Below are 21,672 nucleotides of genomic sequence, written 5' to 3' on the forward strand. Positions count from 1 at the left end.
CTGTCAATTGAGTTTATTTGACATTCATATTTTTATCTGAAATTTAATGTGTATCTTTACCTGGAGATGTATATCATTAATGGCACCATTGTCCAGGATATGACCCGCGCATTCTTTGTATAATTCATAATGCGCACGCACCGCGAGGCCTGGTTTTGGTTAAGAAATTATTCATAAAACTAGGCAATGCTCGTCAGAGAGAGTCTGTGAATGTGACCTTCTTATAAAAAATATAATGTAAGGCCACGAAGACAAAAGCAATGGCGAATAGGTCAATACGTGGATTTTAAAGATTTAAAGAGTTAACATTTTAGATATTTTCTAATATTATTATTAAACATTTAAAAAATGGCATTGCTCACATGCATACTGTAAGGCCTGTAAGGATGAACTAAAATACAGTAGGCCTACATAGTCAGGTATAGTTCATTTCCTTAGACTTGTGATAAACTCTATTCAAAGGCACAGGTAGTTGAATAATTACATTTACAGATTGACCATTTAAAAGTGAGATGTACATTTAAGTTTCCATTTTTACAGCTATTGACAGCCAGCAGTAAATACTTTTCAGCGTTTCAGAGGGTGAAGAACAGCAGAGGTTTGCTGTACTGCGGAGTGTAAAAGCTCTGTTTTACGAGGGGAGGCACACTGTAAACTAAGAACCCTGGTTAAACATTTCCACCACAGATTTTAATACGCCAACACTATCAGTGCTGTGGCATGAACCAACTCCTCTGTGATTGAGCTGTTATACGGCTGGTTGTTTTTTTGTCCTGTTTTGGCAGTGAATAAGAGGACCAATTAAGGAAAAGTTAATGCATTTGTATGGTTGTGGAATCAGTTAAACAAATATTGTTTTATTATGGTTTAGAGATGATTAAATAAGTGTCTAAAACTTCATTGGGTGGTTTACTTTGATTCATGTGTGTGTGAGAACAAGCTTTACTTTATGGGTCACTCTTAAAAGTAAAGGTGCTACAAAGGGATGCCATTAAAGTGATGAAATTAAAGAACCATTTTGGGTTCCCCAAAGATAACCTTTCAGTCAACGGTTCGTAAAGGAAACATTTCTTATGTTTTTATAGTCTGAAGAACTTTTACAAAGAAACTTTTTGTAACAGAAGCTGTTAAAGGTTCTTTATGGAACCACATAGCCAAGTAGGAACCTTCAATTTTCATACATCTTAAATTTTCTACATTAGAATTTAATAGATCTATAAGCACTTACAGTATATCATATTTGTTCAGTTTGTCAGAAATAAATTGTCATAAAATGGTCCCTAGCTGTCACTGGGACAGTACCCCTAAAAAGTAACTAAAGAGGTCATATTAGTACCTCAAAGGTACATACTGGTTCTAAATGCATACATATCTGTACCTACATGTTACATAATAGGGTACTGTCCCAGTAACAGACAATTCTTTGACCATTTTATGAAGGTGTAATGTTCTGCTCCCTGACACTAAAATCCTTATTTCTCCTTCTAAAGCAAAAAGACATGAACTCCTTCCTGTGGACAGTAAAACGGCCTCCTCCTTATCCTCCATCCTACCTGTTTGGGACGATCCACGTCCCCTACACACGAGTCTGGGACTACATCCCTGAGAGCACCAAAACTGCCTTCCAGATCAGCACCAATGTGTTCTTCGAACTGGATCTCACAGATCCTCTAACCATCTCAAAACTTACCAGCTGCCAGCTGCTGCCCAATGGAGAAAACCTCCAGACGTTACTTCCGAGAGACCTTTACCGCCGCCTTAAGCGCCACCTGGACTACGTCAAACACATGATGCCCATGTGGATGACAGCGGACCAGCGTGGCAGAGGGCTTTATGCCGACTACCTCTTTAACGCCATTGCGGGGAACTGGGAACGCAAGCGGCCCGTATGGGTGATGCTGATGGTTAACTCGCTGACGGAAGCTGACGTGAGGTCGAGGGGAACGCCGGTCCTGGACCTCTTCCTGGCGCAGGAGGCCGAACGCCTTCGAAAGAAGACAGGGGCTGTGGAAAGGGTAGAGGAACAGTGTCATCCACTAAATGGACTCAACTTCTCACAAGTAAGTCAGCAACCAATCCTAGAAAGAGATGTGCGTGTGCGCTTGGAAATCTGGTGGTGGAAATAAATGTCGCTTCAGATTAGGTGATTATTACTGTGATTATCCATCAACAAACCAGATCGATGTGGAAATGAGATCTGAAGCCACTAGAGATAAATCAAAGAAGGTGGGAGAGCAGCTGTCGGCTTGATCGATTAGAGTGGAAATCAATGCTAAATAAAATTGATGATGTACAGTGGGAGGAAAAATAATGACTTTCTGCCTGTGCGGTCTCGCTATCATATGACACCTCTTGATTATCCTATTGCTGCCTGTCTAATGTAACATTACAGTGAAAGGAGGACAAACTTACCTAATCACTTGATGATGTGCAGGTGGAGGTTTATTTCTGCAGTGTTCCTGAAGCATTGCATTAGCAGCGGTTGTGGGTTCGATCCTCAGAGACACACTGATAATAAAGAATGAATGCACTTTAATAATGACTTGAGCAGATTTCCAGAGATCTAGAAAAACTGTAAGAGCAATAGACAGCATGGTGGTAAGATTTTTACTAAATAGTCAGTTTTAAAGTCTCGGGGAAGTTATTGTTCGTGTCTGTGGAGATAAGAGGACTTTATCTTTATTTCTTTATCTATTTATTTGCAATGGTAAAATTATGGGGAGATTGCCAATCCAAGGAAAGTCAAGATTAGGGGTGGGCGATATGACCAACATTTTATTTCACGATAGGATAACGATATGTATCACAGTAGAGTTTTTTTATCTTTTAATAAAGTTTTTATGTTATTAAAATATTTAATGCCATAGAATATTCATAATTCTCACAAAAAACTTATACATGCATAAAAAAAGAAGATAAAAACAAACAAAATTCAAGCTCAATGAAGATAAACAGTCAAAGATAAACAGTCAGAGATAAACGAATGATGTACATCAGTGATGCGTGGGTCAATGTATAAACAATGTATAAATATAATTGTTTAAAATAGTTAATTGGCATCTTTATTTCAAACAACCCGACCGACCGCGACCCGAATATCATTAACAATATTTTTGGATGACTCGTAACCAGGGGTGACCCCAGGCACCCACTCATTTCGGATTAACCCGCGCATCACTGATGTACATTATATATCTTATTAAAGGTAGAAAACTGATTTAGTCAAGAGCAGTGAGAGATTTAAAAAAAAACATGAGTGACAGACACGAGCAAAATTGGGCAACTTCCCCTTTAAGACCAATGTCCGGATCCAATCTACCGTTACACATGCGTTTTCTATTTCAGCTGTTTACTATCTCTTAAGCCCTAAATTGTTGTGTTTATGAGGAAACTTGCAAAGACGGGAATTTTGACGCATATATGTATTTATAGCTTATGAGCAGTAGATGGGCGACTTTCGCGCTCCTCTCACACAAAAACAGGGCGCGCATAGCACTGTTGTATCTGTTTCAATGACTTAAAATCGTTTGTTAAAAACTGCGGTGCTTAAATAGGTGTACAAACGTTAAGTTTTCGTGACCATGTGCACAGCAACGTGACGTGGGTACGTAACCTTGATAGAGAAGATAGTCTAAAATCTCTCATCATACCGGTTTATCGGCCACCCGTAGTCAAGATGAAAGGTTAAGGGGTCCTGCACAAAATGCTGAGTTATTTTTAACCCATGGTTGCGCCTAAATAGGACAAACCCAACCGTTGTGTTATAAATTTACCTGTGCTGGATTGTTTCCCTTACAAAAATTAACCATGGTTTTACTACAGTTAAAATCTAAAAACCATGGTTACTGTAGTAAAACCATGGTAACCACAAAATAACCATGGTTTTCAAAAACCATATTTAAACCATGGTTAGTGTAGTAAAACCATGGTTTTGCTGATAGTAATCAATACACCAAAAATCCATGGTTACTACACTTTTTCCACTATAAAACCATGGTTAATTTTTGTAAGGGTTTAGCCGTACTTTTAGGTCAAATATGGACATTTTTGTTAGGTTCATTTAACCCAAACTTGTTTGTTCGTTTTTAACCCAACCATAGGTTAAAAAGAACCCAAATAGAGGCATTTTGCCACCAAAATTTTAGAGTGTACCACTGAATTTTACATCCAGTCGCACATTTGCGACCAGTAAATGTGACCTTTTTTTGTAATGTGACACTGAATTTGAAACAGCACATTGCACTTTCTGCATCTATCATTAAAGTATTTATTAGTAATACAGTGGAAATTAGTAGAAATGTGAAAATTTGGTAAGCATGTTGATTTACAGTGTGTGCCCCTAAATTTTCTGGTTGCGCCCCTAAAATTTTCAGTTGGGGGCCACTATGCTCCTAGTGAAAAAAGTTAGTCTGGAGCCCTGAATAATGTACAACATTTCATGAGGATGTTATTTTAGTTTTATTATGTAAAGACAAAGACTTGTTAATTTTTAATGTTCATTTAACTTTGAACAAACTGTTTCCAGCAAATAACAAATTTAAGTTACTGGCAAACAGTTGCCAGTAATACTGTAATTTCTACAGAATTTTTTTTAACAGTGATGTTACATGTGTTTCACTAAAAAAGTTTATTTAAAAAACATCTTTAAAGCTAACCATGCTAGAATTACCATATTCAACAGGTTGCACCCTGAAAATTATGGATAGAAAAGTCAGTGTAAAATTTGCAGACTGATGACTGCCTCAGACTCTTTTGCATTGGTGGCAAAAACAAACAGACACTACCGCCCAGACTGCAACTGAATCTGTGAACCGGGCCCCCGTGTGACAGGCAACAGGGCTCCTGTGCTAATTTGAGAGGCTACAGAGGCAACATAGCCTCTCCACTTTCATCAGCACCTCCTAACTATGCTGTCAAATAAGAACATGCCTGCAGGGTCTGCCAGCCAGGGTGCCCGGTGAGGAATCGTGGGAAATGTGGACTCAGCACAGGGCGACGTCTCTCTTGTCTTGAATATGAGGGAGAGGTCAAAAAAACAGTCTCATTCCCAGGCTGGGAGAGTCGAAATATATTTGATTCATAATACTTTTCGACTAAATGGAAATTGGATAGCATTCCACTTTGTTGCTAATGTAAAACCAAACAAAGCATATTTACAGCATTGTGTATACAACAAATGTAATTCATTCCTTGAGTCACAGTTTATTTTTCACTGAATTACACTCGATGTCATCCGAATGGGCAGAACAGACGTAGTTATCCGGCGCAATACGAACTGCTGCAAAGTGCTCTCAATGATTGTTAAAGTCTCTGTTTTATATTCTGGCAAAAGCTCAGCCAGCGATCCATTTTAATCACAGGGCTAATCAGCAAGCTTTTGAACATCTGAATTTCCTCCCCCAAAATAGTCCCAGAAGATGTAAAGACCACGAAATGAAATTGACAGGCAAATGATTATGCAGCATTAGAATCTGAGGGATAATTTGAGCGCCGTGCTCGCCTGAAACGCTAAAGTAAGAGTGAGGTCAGCCGACGAGATCATGCATGGAGGCAAGAAAAGGCGGAAGGGGTGGATGATGTGTAGGCTGTGGTGTCGCTGCGAGGCTTAATCTGAAACAGGAGCCATGGGATTTTGAGAGATCAGAGTTGGGAACGGCGCCAAATGCCGCGAGCTGGCTTAATAATCCATCCTAATAAAAGTAACTGCCTACAATATCCTTCAAATTAACGTGGTCTCTTTGCGGAGCTCCAGGAGTGCTATGCAAACCTGGTGGTGTCATTTTTGTTGCGATGTGCACGCTTGGCGACCCGACGCTTGTGGTAGATTCAAGCCGTCTAGTCTGACTGTTTACTGTGATGCTGCACCATTGCCAAGATCTTTGCACCTTCATGGGAAGTGATTTGAGTTCGGAAGGTGTTACAGAAAAACAGGTCCTCATCACGGTGTTGATGCGGTTGCTTGGGGGATAATGGGGTGTGATGATTGGTGCGCAGAGTGGTTTGCATGGCCTGGCGCAGATCCGTGTCTGGTTGTCGGATGAATCGGTTTTCTCCTTGATGCAGGAGTTGGGAGTTTCAGAGGCCGCAGGGAACTTATGGTTTATCTCTAGCTCTACAAAGGAGGATGAGCGTAGACAGCTGGGCATGCAGGAAACAACACACACTTGCTTGAAGCAAGCAAAAAAACACTGAAGTACAAAACAAGTAAATATTTTTCAGCACTCATGCCTCATGTAAGCAAGTGCATATTTATTCATCTCGGGGTCGGTTTGTAGATAACATTTGAAAACTGGGGGAGGTGACCAAAAAACTTTATGCTGTATGTGACCATGTCTGAGAAATCCAGACTAAAGTCTTTTAATGTGATTATGATATTAGGAGCATTAAAGTTTGATTTTAATCATTGATGACCTTACTTAGTCCATTTTAAAGATATCAAGGTTATATATTTCACAGAATGTTCTTTACATTATGTATGATGATTTTATAAACAAAAGTAAATCACAAATGATTTTAGATGGGTTTTAACAGAATGGGTCATATATCTGGAACTCACTTTTGGGTTGAGGTTAAAGGGACATTCCACTTTTTTTGAAAATATGCTCATTGTCCAGCTCCACTAGAGTTAAACATTTGAGTCTTACTGTTTTGGAATCAATTCAGTTGATCTCCGGGTCTGGCGCTACCACTTTTAGCATAGCTTAGCATAATCCATTGAATCTGATTAGACCATTAGCATCACGCTAAAAATAACCAGTTTCGATATTTTTCCTATTTAAAACTTGACTCTTCTGACGGAAAATCAAAAGCTGCGATTTTCTAGGCAGATATGGCTGGGAACTATACTCTTAAACTGGCGTAACAATCAGCGACTTTGCTGATGTAACATGGCTGCAGCAGGCGTGTGATATTACGTACTGCCCGAAAATAGTCCCCTTGGTTACTTTCAATAGCAGGGGACTATTAGTACACGATGTAACTACAGAAGAGTCAAGATTTAAATAGGTAAAATATTGAAACTCTTCGGTTATTGTTTAGCGCGAAGCTAATGGTCTAATCAGATTCAATGGATTGTGCTAAGCTATGCTAAAAGTGTTAGCATATTTTAAAAAAAAGTGGAATGTCCCTTTAAAGGTCATGGTCGTGCTGCCAACTACACTGTAAAGGAAGATTTATTGGTTCAACTTAAAAAAGTAAATTACCTGGTTGCCTTAAAATATTAGTTGACACAACAATTTTTACACACCTTTTTTAGTTAACTAATATTTTTAATTTGAATTAACTCAAATCTTTAGGCAACTTACTTTTTTAATGTGAACCAACTTTTTATTTTTTTACAGTGAGCCTTATAAAGACTAGAATTTGTGATACTGAGCTGGCCAGCAAACATGGAAAGTTACTTGGCTAATTTAGGCTGAAGAAATAAAGTAACGTCACATTACATTATACAGTTTTAGTACATATCCAGTCTGATCTCACGAGAGTTGGCTAATTCATACGAAGCTAATCATGCAAAAACGTATGATTCTTATGAAAAACAACAACGAAACCGAACCCCTAATCCCGCACCTAAACCCAACGTCACAGGGGTCAAGGAAAATCGTACAAAAATTACAAATGTGGTTGTATGAATTAATACGAATTAGCCAACTCGTAAAATATGTACGAATTCTCGTGAGATAGTGTTGACATAGATTCAGATTTAAGGTTTGCTACAGCCACAGCTGTTTTTAAGCTGGACTGAAACTTTCAGTCTGAAGTTTTATTAGTTATTTCATTTAACCATTTAGGTTCGCTCTTCTGATTTGTTTGTATCTTTGTCTTTGCTAAAATTTCAGTTATATTGCAGGGCTTCAGACTGCCTCCAAAATTTGAGAGTGTGCCACTGAATTTTACATCCAGTCGCACATGTGCAACCAGTAAATTTGACCTTTTTTTTGTGATGTGACACTGAATTTGAAACAGCACGTTGTACTTTCTGCATCTATCATCAAACTATTTATTAGTAATACAGTGGAAATTAGTAGAAATGTGAATATCTGGTTAGCATGTTGATTTACGTTGTGTGCCCCTAAATTTTCTGGTTGCGCCCCTAAAATTTTCAGTTGGGGGCTTTCCTAGTGAAAAAAGTTAGTCTGGAGCCCTGTATTGTTTGCGAGATTGTAAATGAGATATTTTTTGGAGCAAAATGAAACAAAATAACTCACACTGTCTTAGCAAATGCCAACCAACACCAAATTCCAATGGTAGTTCAGTTTCGCTGGGTCTGTGTATTTACTCGGTTAATGTTTGTTGTGCCAGTGTAAAAATGTCAGTTATGTTTGCCAACATTGTAAATTCAACATCCAATGGTAGAAAGTGTTAAATAGTGTAGTAGTGGTATCTGTTGGGAAACCATTACCTACTGTAATATTCACTTTCGCTTAATAGATCTGCCAGCTTGTCACTGTAATGTGACCCAATCTGTGAAAACAATCTGTGTAAAGTCATTTTTATTTAATGTCCTCTATAAAATCATCCTACATAATGTAAAGAACATTCTGTTAAAATATAACCTTTATATGAGACTTTAGCCTGCTGGGTTACACAGACAGGGTTACATATGTGACCCTTGACCACAAAACCAGTCATAAGTCCCGGCTATATTTGTAGCAATAGGCAAAAATACATTCTATGGGTCAAAATTATAGATTTTTATGGGATATTAAGTAAAGATCATGTTCCATATAGATATTTTGTAAATTTTCTACTGTATATATATATATATATATATATATATATATATATATATATATATATATATATATATAAAATTTATTTATCATTAGTAATGTGTTGCTAAGGACTTGATTTGGACAACTTTAAAAAGCAAATTTCTCAATAATTAGATTTTTTAACACCGTAATACCAGATTTTTAAATGGTATCTCTGCCAAATATTGTCCTTTCTTAATAAACCACACATCACTGGAAAGCTTATTTATTCAGCTTTCAGATTATGTATAAATCTCAATTCAAAAAAATGACCCTTAAGGTTTTGACTCTTATGGTTACTAAACAAGAAATGCTATTAAGAACGATACTACATATGTATGCAAAATGTTTCCAAAATTTCACAACTGGCTTGTGATTAATACAATTATTCTTCGGTATTGTGCAATTACAATTACTCAACACATACTCAAAACGGCATTGTGACCATCTGATAGACCTGAGGACATATCATATATTTAAATAATAGAATAATGGACAATCTGAGCATTTAAATATTTACATTCCAGTCCTCTTGTGTAAGAGCTGTATAGCAGTGTGATGGAAAAACCAGCCACCTTTTGCCCCTGCTGGATAACCTCCTAGCCCAAAATATACTCTATACTGTATGTCTCTCTCTCTCTCTCTCTCTCTCTCCTGAAAGGCTCTAGAATCATAATCTTAGAATATGGGCATTTACTGTAGCACAAAAACACACGCAGGACATTCAGTCTGGTAGAAGCAAAGATGTTATCGTCAAATTCTTTCCTCATTGTTTCAAGATGGGATTTGAGCTTTGCATTTTCACATGGCTCATTGAAAAAAAATCAATCTTTGGAATGAAAGATGTCTGTGAATATGAACTAAATGAAAGATGTTTGTAAATATGAACTAAAATCTCAGCCCTCTCTTTGTCTTAAAACTATTTGACTCATAAATGACTATCCAGGTTTTCATATTTGCAATTATCAATCATTCTCTGCTACGCCACTGTGAAGGATGTCCACTAGGGGACCTAAGCCTTCAATAACATCACTAGCAAATGTGCATAAAAGTGCCAAATCAGGCAATCTGCGGGCCCATGAGCATACACACGGCAGTCGAAACGCTGCTCTAATTACTTAATTGGCCTTTCAAATGACTAAATTGCCCCCTGCTGTCCAGAACCACTTAGACAATTATGGATTGGCCTGAATACGAGGCTTGCTCTGGAATTCAGCGGAGTGGAAAAGCCAAGCCACGGATATCGTGAATGTTTACTTTCATCCACTGGGAGGTAGTTAGTTACCTACATCAAAGTGCCATCTTACCCCAGAGCGTGGCACACGCAAAGAGTGGTCTGCAAGCCATGCGTCTGTGTTGTGGGTGCGCCCTTCCTCGCAGGAGTAATTATCCATGAGATGCCCACACAAACATCCTGTTCTGTGGCTTTTCTAAAAGATGAAAATAAGAGAGAGGAGTTTCATTTTTACATTATTCTCTTAAGCGGACTACACAATAAAATGTGTATTTTAAGGTAGTTCTCTTGATTCAATGTTTTTTTGTTATAGGGGACATTTCACAAGACTTTTTAAAGATGTCAAATAAATATTTTGGTGTCCCGAGAGTACAAATGTAAAGTTCTAGCTTTAAATACCATATAGATAAAATATTATGGCATGTTAAAAGTGCCACTTTGTAGGTGTGAGCAAAAATGTGCCGTTTTTGGGTGTGTAATTTTAAATGCAATTGAGCTAATCTCTACTCTAAAAGGCAGTGCCGGGGTTGGATAGTGCAGAATAACCTGATAAGGAACACTGTGCCGTAGACGCTACACCCCCTCCCTTGCACGTGAGGCTGCATTATGTCATTGTAACTTTGAAGCATTAAATCTTTAAAATATATGGTCGTGCGGCACATCGTTGCAAAGCTTAGACTTCAGGGATTCCATTAAACGCACACACAAAACATAATATGATTTTTAGCAGTCATAAAACTGTAATCTAGGTGTTAGTTACCTGAACCGGGCGGCGCCGATTTAGGATATTTACTTACCTTCAAAATCTTCCCTTTATCCGCTTCGGTGAAATTGTCCAAAACAAATTGTTCATAAATTTGTATATTAATATCCAAGCCTTTTTAATCCATTTGTTCATCTCACAATCTTCACGTTCCTGACCGAATTACGATATAAATAGTGTATACAATTAGTTCACTAAAGGACATTCGTTCGAATCTCACTTTTCATTCACGATTTATAATGAATATATTCGGATGTCACGTTTATTGTGCAATGTCTGAGGAACAAATACGCCCCCTTGTGGAATTTCAGGCCTTCCATAAGAGGCTACGCAGTCCTTCTAGAAAAACGCTGCTTTTTTGTGATTGTTGCAGGCAAAAATCCTTGATCTTGCGGCATGTTTTCTTAAAAAATGTGAATATGCAGAATATTTATGCAATTTTATGCGATGAAATTGCGGGAACTTGCAAAAATTGTGGGAACTTGCAAAAACTGCTGGAACTTGCAAAAACTGTTTTCAGCTTTTCAATGATGGTCACGTCACATAATCACATCACTTCATAACGTTCCCATGGCAACAGGGGACATGGCTCCGCTTGTGTGAAGTAAATGCAACATTTTTCAAATTTCTGCTAAGATATTTAAAAAAAAAAATTGCAACTACATGTCAATTTGTTCTACTAAACTTACCCCTTCCCTAATCCTATAACAGTCTGCTATCCTCTGGGTCTTTATCAGGGGGTCCTGGGAGCCTTGGGGGTCTGTGGTGGTATTACTGGAGGTCCTCAAAATAGTGTTTAATGCAAAATAATTTTGGGGGAAAATGAAATCAGGCATCAAACAAAAATTGATAGGTTAATAATAAAAAAAATGTGTTATAAAAAAAATAAACGCAGTATTAATTTGCTACATTTACTGGAGGTCCCTGCACCTCTTCTCTATCATTTATGGGGTCCTTTGCCTAAAAAGGTGAAAGACCTCTGCTTTAATGAGAGTAACATATCTAGTAGTCGCAAATTAATGAGAAATAGTTGACATGTAAATGCAAAATGATTTATAGTTATAGTAGAAATTATTATCAAAATAAAGCATAACCGAAACCTGTTACAAAGGCGTTAAATGAAAAATGTATTGTTCAAACAAAAAAAACATCAAAATGTAACTTTGAGTTCATAGAAGAACCTATTGTAGTTCCACAAAGAACCATTCAGGTAAAGGTTCGTATTTATTTCTTACCTTTTTATACACTGTCAAAAATAGGTGCCCTTATGATGCCATAGAGAAACTATTTCTGGCTGAATGGTTCCATAAGGACCTTTAACATCTGATGAACCCTTTTGTTCAGATTGCAAAAAGCTATGAAAGAAATGATTCTTCCAGAACCTTTGCCTGAATGGTTCTTTAGGAACCCAAAAAAATTTCTGTGAAGAACCTATTAAGCACTTTTATTTTAAAGTGTAGTCTGTATGACCTTTTATGCAACAGAAAGGTTCTTTGAATGTTAAATGTTCTTTATGGAACCATAAACCCAAAAATGGTGTTCTGTGGCATCATTTTGCACCTCACTTTTTAAAACTGAGTCAGCTCAAGTTTTGTGCGTGTGTAAAATCAGCAATTCCCTTTAAAGGCGCTTTTTTAAAAGGGATCTGAAGATACAACTTTTCAGAGAGAGTATTAACTGTGCTGACAGTTTATCATTCCCAAATGTGCAGAATTCATTCGAGTTGGAATAGTACTACGGACCGAGCTTTAAACCCCATAAAATATATGTTAAATCTAAGAAAAATCTAGATAAACTGGCCATCCATATTCACAAACATGTTCCTTCAAAACTTCCATACATTTATCTAAACATAATGTATGTGAAGTTGCTGATAATGGAATGATCTATGTTATACCGTATCAAGTGACTAGTCCCTGATGTTTCCTGTCTGTAGTTATTTATGAAACATCTCAATGACTTAATAAATGGTCCTATCTTGCTAAGGCTGTATTCCAACCCTAATGAATTTTGCACATTGGCGAATGATCGTGTTCAGGCCGCAGGGCTGTGTGCTCGCTCAAGAGACACAGCAGCTGGGAATGCAGAAGACTGACTGCTATTCCACACAGCTGTGATCCCTGCACCAGGATCCACCTTTCTTTCTCTTCATCTTCCTCGCTGCATTCCTCTTTAAGAATGGAACAGTCATTTCATCTTCGCTTTCATGGCCTCGCGTCACGCGAAAGGTCGTATACCGGCTGTCTTAGCTATCAGCGAGAATGGGTCCCTTTTTACGACAAAATCATCTAAGCATTCATTTATACACACACACACACATAGAGTACACACAAATATAATATGCTTTTATTAGGGTTCGATCCGATTGAGCATCATTTGCTTTAAATTATACAAATGATTTCCCCACCCTTGTTTTTCCAGTACAACACTTACAAAGTTTTCATCAAAATGTTCAAGCATTATTTCTACAACTAAATGCACGGTGATCACGGCTGTCAAATGTAGTTGCAATTCATTAAAAAAATGACACAGCCCGGGATTTGAACCCCACTTTTCTTTCACGCTAAATAAAAAACCATACCACTAAACTAACAAATCTTACACTTCTGTCACGGACTACGAAATTGTTAGTTTTCTTTTTCTTTTGGTCATGTCTTACCTTGCCCATATGCACCAAGTGAGCCAAGACGCAATTGATTCCTCCTAAAAAAACAAATAGGCATTATGTCTCTCCAAACACAGACGCAGATAAAGAGAGGGTTAGAAAACAGTTTGCTCATTCATTGGAAAGACTTCTGAGGCGATTGACCACAGACATGGCAAGCTTAAAGAAATATGAGACTTTCCTGCATTGCATTTGTTAATGGAAAAAGAACAGAGATAGCAATGAAACAGAAACATATTCATCATGTGTACAACAAAAAACACACAGTTTAAGCTGTCAGTACCAAATATAATTCCATACAAATACAGGACAATTTAAAACAACACAATTTTGGCAATATCTCTCTCCACATGCTGTTCTGTGTCTCAACCCCAATAAAAGTGACCCTGCCTGTCAAAATCCAGCCAAAGTCATTGTTTGTGATTTAATGTTTTCTACATAAAATCATCCAAAAACATCCCGTGTAAATCAGTGACATAAATGATTTGGCAAGATGAGAAATTCAAAAATCTTTATAAAAACTTGTTTAAAAAACACGCATCAGGTTTATTTCAAATGCACATTGTGTATTTATGCTTATTTTATACAATAAAAAAATTACATTTGCAGAATTTTTATGAAAGTTAAGACTGAATGGACCTGAAAATGTCAAATGGCGTAACTGCCTATAGTGGCAAAAACTGAAAAATATTAAATAGTTTATCCACCTTGATGGCATGTTAGCGTAATCATTTTAAAATATCATTTTATTAGTTATTTCTAAATTTTTAATGCATTTTTGTAATATTTGTAATATTTAGTTTTCTAAATAATTTTTGACAAATTATGTAAAAATGTATTTAAAAAATCATATTACCCAAATTAGATGATTATTTTTTATCAAATTTTTTTAATGACTATATTTAAAATTTAATAAAAAAAAAATACTAGTTACAACAGTTGACACAGACCGGTTACACCACATTGACATTTTTGCATTTATTCCCCAAATATTTTTTCAAGATGAAATAAAACCAGAAATTTTAGACTTGGTCCTCAAAAAAGAGGATGTATGCACACTGTAGAAAATACTTTGCTGCCTTAAATTTTTTTGTTAAATCAACTCAGATTTACAAGTCATGTCAACAGAGATGAGTTGTCACAACTTATAAAATATAGTTGAGAAAAGTCAACTTCATTTATAAGTTAAAACAACTCACCTGTAGTTATAACAACCCATCTTTAGTCAAGATAAACAATAGTAACTTAAAATGACTTGTAAATCCGAGTTGATTCAACAAAAAATTTTAAGGCAGCAAAGTATTTTTACAGTGCAAGTAATCTTCAAATTTATTTTGAAATTTTAACCCTTTTACATGTACTTAAATCGTACGGACACAAAATAATTAACGTCACGTTATTGACCCAAATATAACCTTGACATTTGTAATATTGACTGAATAAGGTCATGTCAAATATTGAAATCAATGTAAAATCAAACACTGAAATCAAACTAATGCTCCTAATCTCATTATCAGATTATGAGACTTTAACCTGGATTTTACAGACATAATAATATCATAAATAATTATAAATAACTCATACATGTTTTAACAATTAACAAAGCAGATTTTCACTGAATATTTGGTTTCACATTACGGACGTTAAAATGTTGCGAATGACATGTAACGTTGCCTCTAAATGGAGACCTACCATCTTGGGTTACAGTGGGTTCAGGGGTCTTTTTCTAAGGCGTCATGTTGGTGACCTGTGCTCTAATACGATCCTTACTCTCCCTAAACACTCTTTTGGGTCCTGACCGCTGGTATCCCCACAAATCCCACGAGACGAGTAAGGATGGAAATATGGTTACTACCATGACCTCTGACAGGCACACACAGGCAAGCATGCACACATACACATGCAAGACAAGAAAATATAATCAACATAATATTCATGGTCCTGTGGACAATTTAGCAAGTTCCTCTCTGGCTGCTATTGTTTGAACAGATGCTACCAAGCCACCGATTAAACCACGTATCCATTTACTTTACAAAGTATTTCATTTACAAAGCCTTCATAGTTCGCAGCCGCCAGGGTGGACTGATGTGAAAAACGCCCGTCGGATCGGTTGAAACGTAGCTCCTTTCACAAACTTTTTCTTGCGTGCACATAAATCCCCCTAAGCTATTTTCCCTCATTTTGTTACTCCAACTTCTACGGCCTGTCCCGCTTCTTCATGAGCAGCCCCCAAACAGCATGCAGCACCGGAGTAGAGACAAGCTTGAGTAATATTAACAAGGTACTTGATATTGCTCATACTGTACATTTTCTCTAATAAGATCAGGCAAAATCAAGCTCACTCTATCGATAAAACAAGGGTGTAATACAGCCCACACTGTTCATGCCTGTTAAGGAATGGATTATAGTTATATAATAAGCGGAAATAAGTATGTTTATGGCATTTGCCACTTTATTTCTCAGTCTGATACTGTAGGTGCAGCTTAGCACCTATTAGGTTTCTGTGAGACTGTCCTCCAAAAATAACGACCACATAGGTCGTTTGTGCAAGCACCTTATTATGACATAAAGTGACGTATTAAGGGATTAGTGTCCTCTAGCGGCAGTACCTTATACAACCTGTTGTTATGTTTTAAGGTTTTTGGCTTATACATCAGATTAGACACATTTAATTTTATGAATTTGTAAATGTAGAAACGGTTTCATAAACATTTATGGTTTTAAAGATATTTTGGAGCATCTAACCCCACTCTCACCCTTATCCTAAACCCACCCACTTCTCAACCATATAAAACACAACACGCAAGTAAGGTATTTATTGCATACAACAGTATAAATATTACAAACCATTCGCGTTGCAAACCTTGCGAACTGAAGCCATACGATTACTTTATATGAAGAACTCAAAACGCACAGTTAGATCTCATTCAAACATAAACCAGCATGATGTAGTCGGTCACAAGAGCCAATAGCGCTTCACATTCTTAGCTAACGTAAAAATGCAATCGGTCACAAGACACACGAAAGCCAATGTGTTTTCACAATCATAGACAGTGTTGGGGGTAACGCATTATAAGTAACTTGCATTACGTAATAATATTACTTTTTTGAAGTAACGAGTAAAGTAATGCATTACTTTATAAATGTACACATTAATATTTGAGTTACTTTTTTAAAAAAGTAATGCGAGTTACTTTTTAGTTTAATTAATTTGATTTAAAACAAATTATGTACTAAATTAAATAAGAATGACGCACTCTATGTGTGCGCGCCTAAGTGGGAACGGTTTGAGTGAGAAACAAAAATGGCAGAGCTTGACATTTTTGCATTCATGCAATTTCTGAATGCAGAACTTCTCAGTCATAAAAAACACCTGCAAGGCCTGAAAGAGATCAAGCCTCAGCCAAATAAGAAAAAGTAATGCAAAAGTAACTTAAAAGTAACGTAAGTACTACTTTCCATGAAAAGTAACTAAGTAACGCATTTAGTTACTTTATTGGGGAATAACTTAATATTGTAATGCATTACTTTTAAAAGTAACTTTCCCCAACACTGATCATAGATTATGTATCATCGCTTCTTCTGGCGGCAGTTTTTGAATCAAGTGTACACCCGATCTAATATTTACAGCAGATTGTCATCACTTTTGCATCTTTTCTTCAAATAAATCGATCGGTTGACCTCGGTACACTTGGAATATTTTAAGTACATTTTAAAAAAGTTGTGACTGTTTTGTATGCAGCTGTGTTTATATTATATAATAAATAAACAGGTACATTATTTGCCCTAAACACCTGAATAGTGTGATGTGTAATGAAATACAATTAATCCTGGGGGTTTAAATTAAAAATCTTACCCTATGTCATTATAGGAAAATTATACCCCAAAATATAATTTTATACCTTATTATACAACAGTTCTTTCTGGTTCTCGAATCTGATTGGCTAAGAGCTATGCGATATTGTGCTGATAACGGCACTGTAACTGCTTCACCTTTCGTATCATTCCGCCACCTGGTGAATGGAGGTCCTAAGCAGGCTCATCTCTGAATGGAAAAACACAGACGCCCTGATCTATTACACATATGCGCAAAGTATACAGTAGGTGGCAGTAATACTCCCAAGGAGTGAGCAGCCATTAAACGAAATGAAGAAGAAGAAGAAGCAGACGCCCTGTTTTGAATCACTCTCCGTGTGTTTCATTATTTTACTAGCTCATAAATCAGTCTGTTAATCCCCATTCGGAAGTTATTATTCCGTCAAAGATCAGCGCTCTTGGATGTTACGTTAAAGTTAATGGGAGAAATGTCTTGTCACATCGTGTGGACGATTAACACTTGGAAAGAGGAATATAAACACTCGTTTTTTTCAGGACCTATTATCTCTTATCAGAACGCGAAAACACCGTGGAACTGCAGGTAAGCACCGCAGCTTTTAAATGTGGACATTGATCATTTACTTTATCGTGACGTGACTATTAAAACATGTTATGAGATATCGCCACTGGTATATTTATAAGCAGCATGCAAAAACATCTCTCTGACACTTATAAAAAAACGTTTTATATAGTACTGACAAGAACAAAGTTTAATAATAATAATCGATTGCTCGTATCGCGTTAAGAATAAATGAGAAAGCAATAGTAATGTTATACAAGTATAGTTTTATTCACTTTTACCTCGCGCCAAAACAATAACAACACAAAATACACTAAATATGAATAAAAAACAAGTAATAGTTTGATCATGACACCAAATACTGCTGATTTGATCTCATTTTGACGATCATAAACAAACAAGGCCAACATGAGAGCCAGGGAATCCCTGTCAGAGATGTAGCCCAGAGAGGGCGGTGGTCAGCAGGGCGAGTGAACCCTGACGTCCGCTCATGCTTTGGTTCTCATTCGTACCGAATCTCACTAAGCAAACGTTCAAACAGGCGCTATCTTTACTAATCAACTGCAGATTTAAATATAATACATATATATTCTCGACTGAACTAATCTTAAAACTACACTTTGTGACCAAAACGTTAATATAAAGAAACGTCTATCCGTCCATTGAGTTATTATGAGATTCAAAGCAGCGGAAAGTTTTACCTGTCATTCTGGCCGCCCTCAAATCCGTGGCGGAAGAAGTAGTTCTCAAACAAAGAGGCTTTTAAAATTACTCCGTTGTTGTTTTCTAGTTTCGTTTTTCAAGCGTGTGCCGTCGAACTGTTGTATAAAAGCAATATCGCTCTCGGAGTTGTGCGATATAGCTCTATATCATCAGGGCTGATTGCCTCTGGCCTAATCACAGCCGTGATGATATAGAGCTATATCACACTCCTACTCGAGCGATATTGCTTAAATATATCCAGTTTCACCTGCTGCTGGTAGAGACAATAATTTAGTAAATGCATCTATATATATGGTCATATTTGGTGAAATAGAGAAACGACCAAAGCAATCGTATGGGTTGGAGAATGGTTTGTTTTTATCATTTCATACTCTCTCTTTTATTTTCTCGCACAGCTGTTTTTGTCTTTAAGGTCAGAAGTGATAGCTCATCAGTTAATGCTTGTAATGTTTTCTGCAAGCTTGTTACATTTATTACATTTATGCTCTTGGCAGATGATTTTATATTAAGTGACTTCCAGTGTTTTACAAGGTATACACATTTATAAGCGTGTGTGTTCCCTGGGTTTAAACCCGTAATCTATTACACTACTAACGCAATGCTCATCTAGTAGTGTAAGCTATACAGGAACACCTGATGACTATTTAATGCACTTACTGTTCTCAAAATTGTTTACATTTTAGTCTATCTTTGATTTGTTACATTTGTAATGTTTATTTAATACACCAATGACAAGAACAACATGATCTCACAAAGTGGTATAGTCACGGAATATTTTGCTCATTTATTCGTGTCATTGTCACGGATATCCGCATTTTTCCGTGCCCGTACCATGGACTTTCTTTTCTGTGTCAGTTTCGCGTATTGGTTACTCAATTGTTTTTCCTATTTTTAAACCATTTTTGCTCAGGTTTGGTGTTAGATTTGGAGTTTGGGTTAGGATGTCACTTTAACTATTAGTTTATACTAGGGATGCACCGATATGGAAATTTTGGCCGATACCGATAACCGATAACTCTTTATATTTGGGGGCTAATAACCGAAATAGGCAGATAAATATTCATATTAATTTCACAATGAAAAACTCCCAGACCGCGGACATCTTGTCTTTGCGCTAGGCTAGCATACTCTTCTTAAGCCCGCAACATGTGTCATCTTCGTGCTATGTCACAGGAAGCACCAATCAAAACTCCACATGGCCAGCAATGAGCAAGTGAAGTGGTTCAACAAACCAAAATAATCCATCATTTATCGGCTTTCATTTATCAGCCTAATTTTGCTATCAGACCGATAACCGATAATATTAACAATAAGCAGTAACGATATGTCGGCCGATATATTGTGCATCCCTAGTTTATACTATTTTTTCCGGATTCTTAAACAATTATCCCTGACCTTAGGGTTGGGTTTGGGTTAGGATGTCATTTTACAGAAAGTCGTTCTAACCCCGAACCCACATGAAAATGGTTAGAAACTAGGAAAAAAAATTGAGTAACCAATACGTGAAACTGACACGGAAAAGAAAGTCCGTGATACGGGCACAGACAGATGCGGAGATCGAAATTCGTTGGATCACGTTGCCAAGAAAGTGTGTCTGGAAAATCCGTTTCTTAATCTTAATTTTAATTTCAGCAATTGCCAGCACAGAAAAAACACATTTTAGTTTCTTCTAATACTTTTCATTTTGGAAACCACTCTGTTGATTTATCCTGTTGAGTTTGTTGAAAATGGGTTTGATTTCAGCGCTTCTGGATAGCTTTTTGTTGTATCGTTCAGGTTAGTTGTTGAGATAATGGGGTATTGTTTGTTTCTCCGTGTCTGCTTGTTGAACTTTCCATGTTCTGCCCTTAAAAGGGCAAACAGGATGTTCTCACTTTCGCATGTACAAAATAGACTGAATTAAAGATGAGATCTTTCGCTTTCCTCCTGTTTGTTGCCAAGACGAGAGGAGATGTTTGGCGTATTGTTACTCTCATTCTCTGTTCTGTTTTTCCCTCGCCTCAGATCTCGCTTGATTTCACCTGCCATTTAATTCTCCGGTTCCTGTTCCTCTTTATTCTCTGCACCCACTGGAACAGTTTATATGTAATATCAAACATATGGCAGTGTTTATAGAAGGCAAATGGGTTGAGAAATCGAATTTGCTTAAAGAGTCCTGTACTAGTTCAGAGTTCCTCAGGAGCTGGTCACTACGGGAGACGATGATGGGCAGCTGAAATTACACCCTTTTGACAGAAAGAAAGGAACAGAAAAAAATAGTAATCTTAAGATTTGGGTTCAGAGGAGATACCAAGTGAGAAAGAGCCACACGTCTGTAGCAAAGCTCTTCTGGGCCTGATGAGTTTGGTAACTTCAGACTGTGGTGAGACCAGAGCAAACAGATTAGTGGGCAGCTGTGGGGGAAACCTGGAAAACTTGAGTGGCCATGATAAATATGTTTGTACTATAGAAGCCACAGAGGTAAGAGAAAGAAAGTGGGTTAAAGTGTGTTCAACAGATATGTAATACATGGCAAACATGTTGGAAAACTGAGGTGTGTATTTGCAAAACCTATTGACAGAGAACAGTCCAATGCTTGAACTTTGGCACCCCTTTCTTAAAGGGACATTCAACTTTTTTTTGAAAATATGCTCATTTTCTAGCTCCCCTAGAGTTAAACATTTGATTTTTACCGTTTTGGAATTCATTCAGCTGATCTCTGGGTCTAGCACTAGCACTTTTAGCATAGCTTAGCACAATCCACTGAATCTGACAAGACCACCAGCTTAGCGCTAAAAACAACCAAAGAGCTTCGATATTTTTCCCACTCAAAACTTGACTCCTCTGTAGTCACACTGTGCACTAGAACGAAGGAAAATTAAAAGTTGTGATTTTCTAGGCAGATATGGCTAGGAACTATACTCTCATTCTGGCGTAATAATCAAGGACTTTTCAGCTGTAACATGGCTGCAGCAGGCGTAGTGATATTACGCACTGTTCGAAAAAAGTCTCCTGCCATTGAAAGTAACCAAGGAGACTATTTTCGCCAGAATGAGAGTATAGTCCTAACCACATCAGCCTAGAAAATTGCAACTTTTAATTTACTGTCGGTCTTAGTACACGATGTAACTACAAAAGAGTCAAGGTTTAAATAGGAAA

The 21,672-nt window shown here is 37.1% G+C and overlaps 1 protein-coding gene and 1 long non-coding RNA gene across 3 annotated transcripts in view; one reads left to right on the forward strand and one right to left on the reverse strand.

The window, feature by feature from the left end:
• Positions 1–21,672, forward strand: part of trabd2b (TraB domain containing 2B) — a 77,990-nt gene that overhangs the window by 1,442 nt on the left and 54,876 nt on the right. The window contains exon 2 of the mRNA XM_055168812.2: positions 1,491–2,060. Within this exon, the coding sequence (XP_055024787.2) occupies positions 1,491–2,060 (570 nt within the window). The remainder of the gene's footprint in view (positions 1–1,490; positions 2,061–21,672) is intronic.
• LOC129414716 (uncharacterized) overlaps positions 20,034–21,672 on the reverse strand; it is a 53,636-nt gene continuing 51,997 nt past the window's right edge. The window contains exons 3-4 of one of the 2 annotated variants that reach the window (XR_008634506.2): positions 20,696–20,759; positions 20,034–20,603 (exon numbers count right to left, since the gene is read on the reverse strand). This is a non-coding gene — a long non-coding RNA (uncharacterized lncRNA). Of the gene's footprint in view, positions 20,760–21,672 lie in introns of both variants that reach the window. The other variant, XR_008634505.2, reaches the window with a different exon arrangement.

This window comes from Misgurnus anguillicaudatus, chromosome 5 (assembly GCF_027580225.2).
Source record: "Misgurnus anguillicaudatus chromosome 5, ASM2758022v2, whole genome shotgun sequence".
Lineage (NCBI taxonomy): Eukaryota > Metazoa > Chordata > Actinopteri > Cypriniformes > Cobitidae > Misgurnus > Misgurnus anguillicaudatus.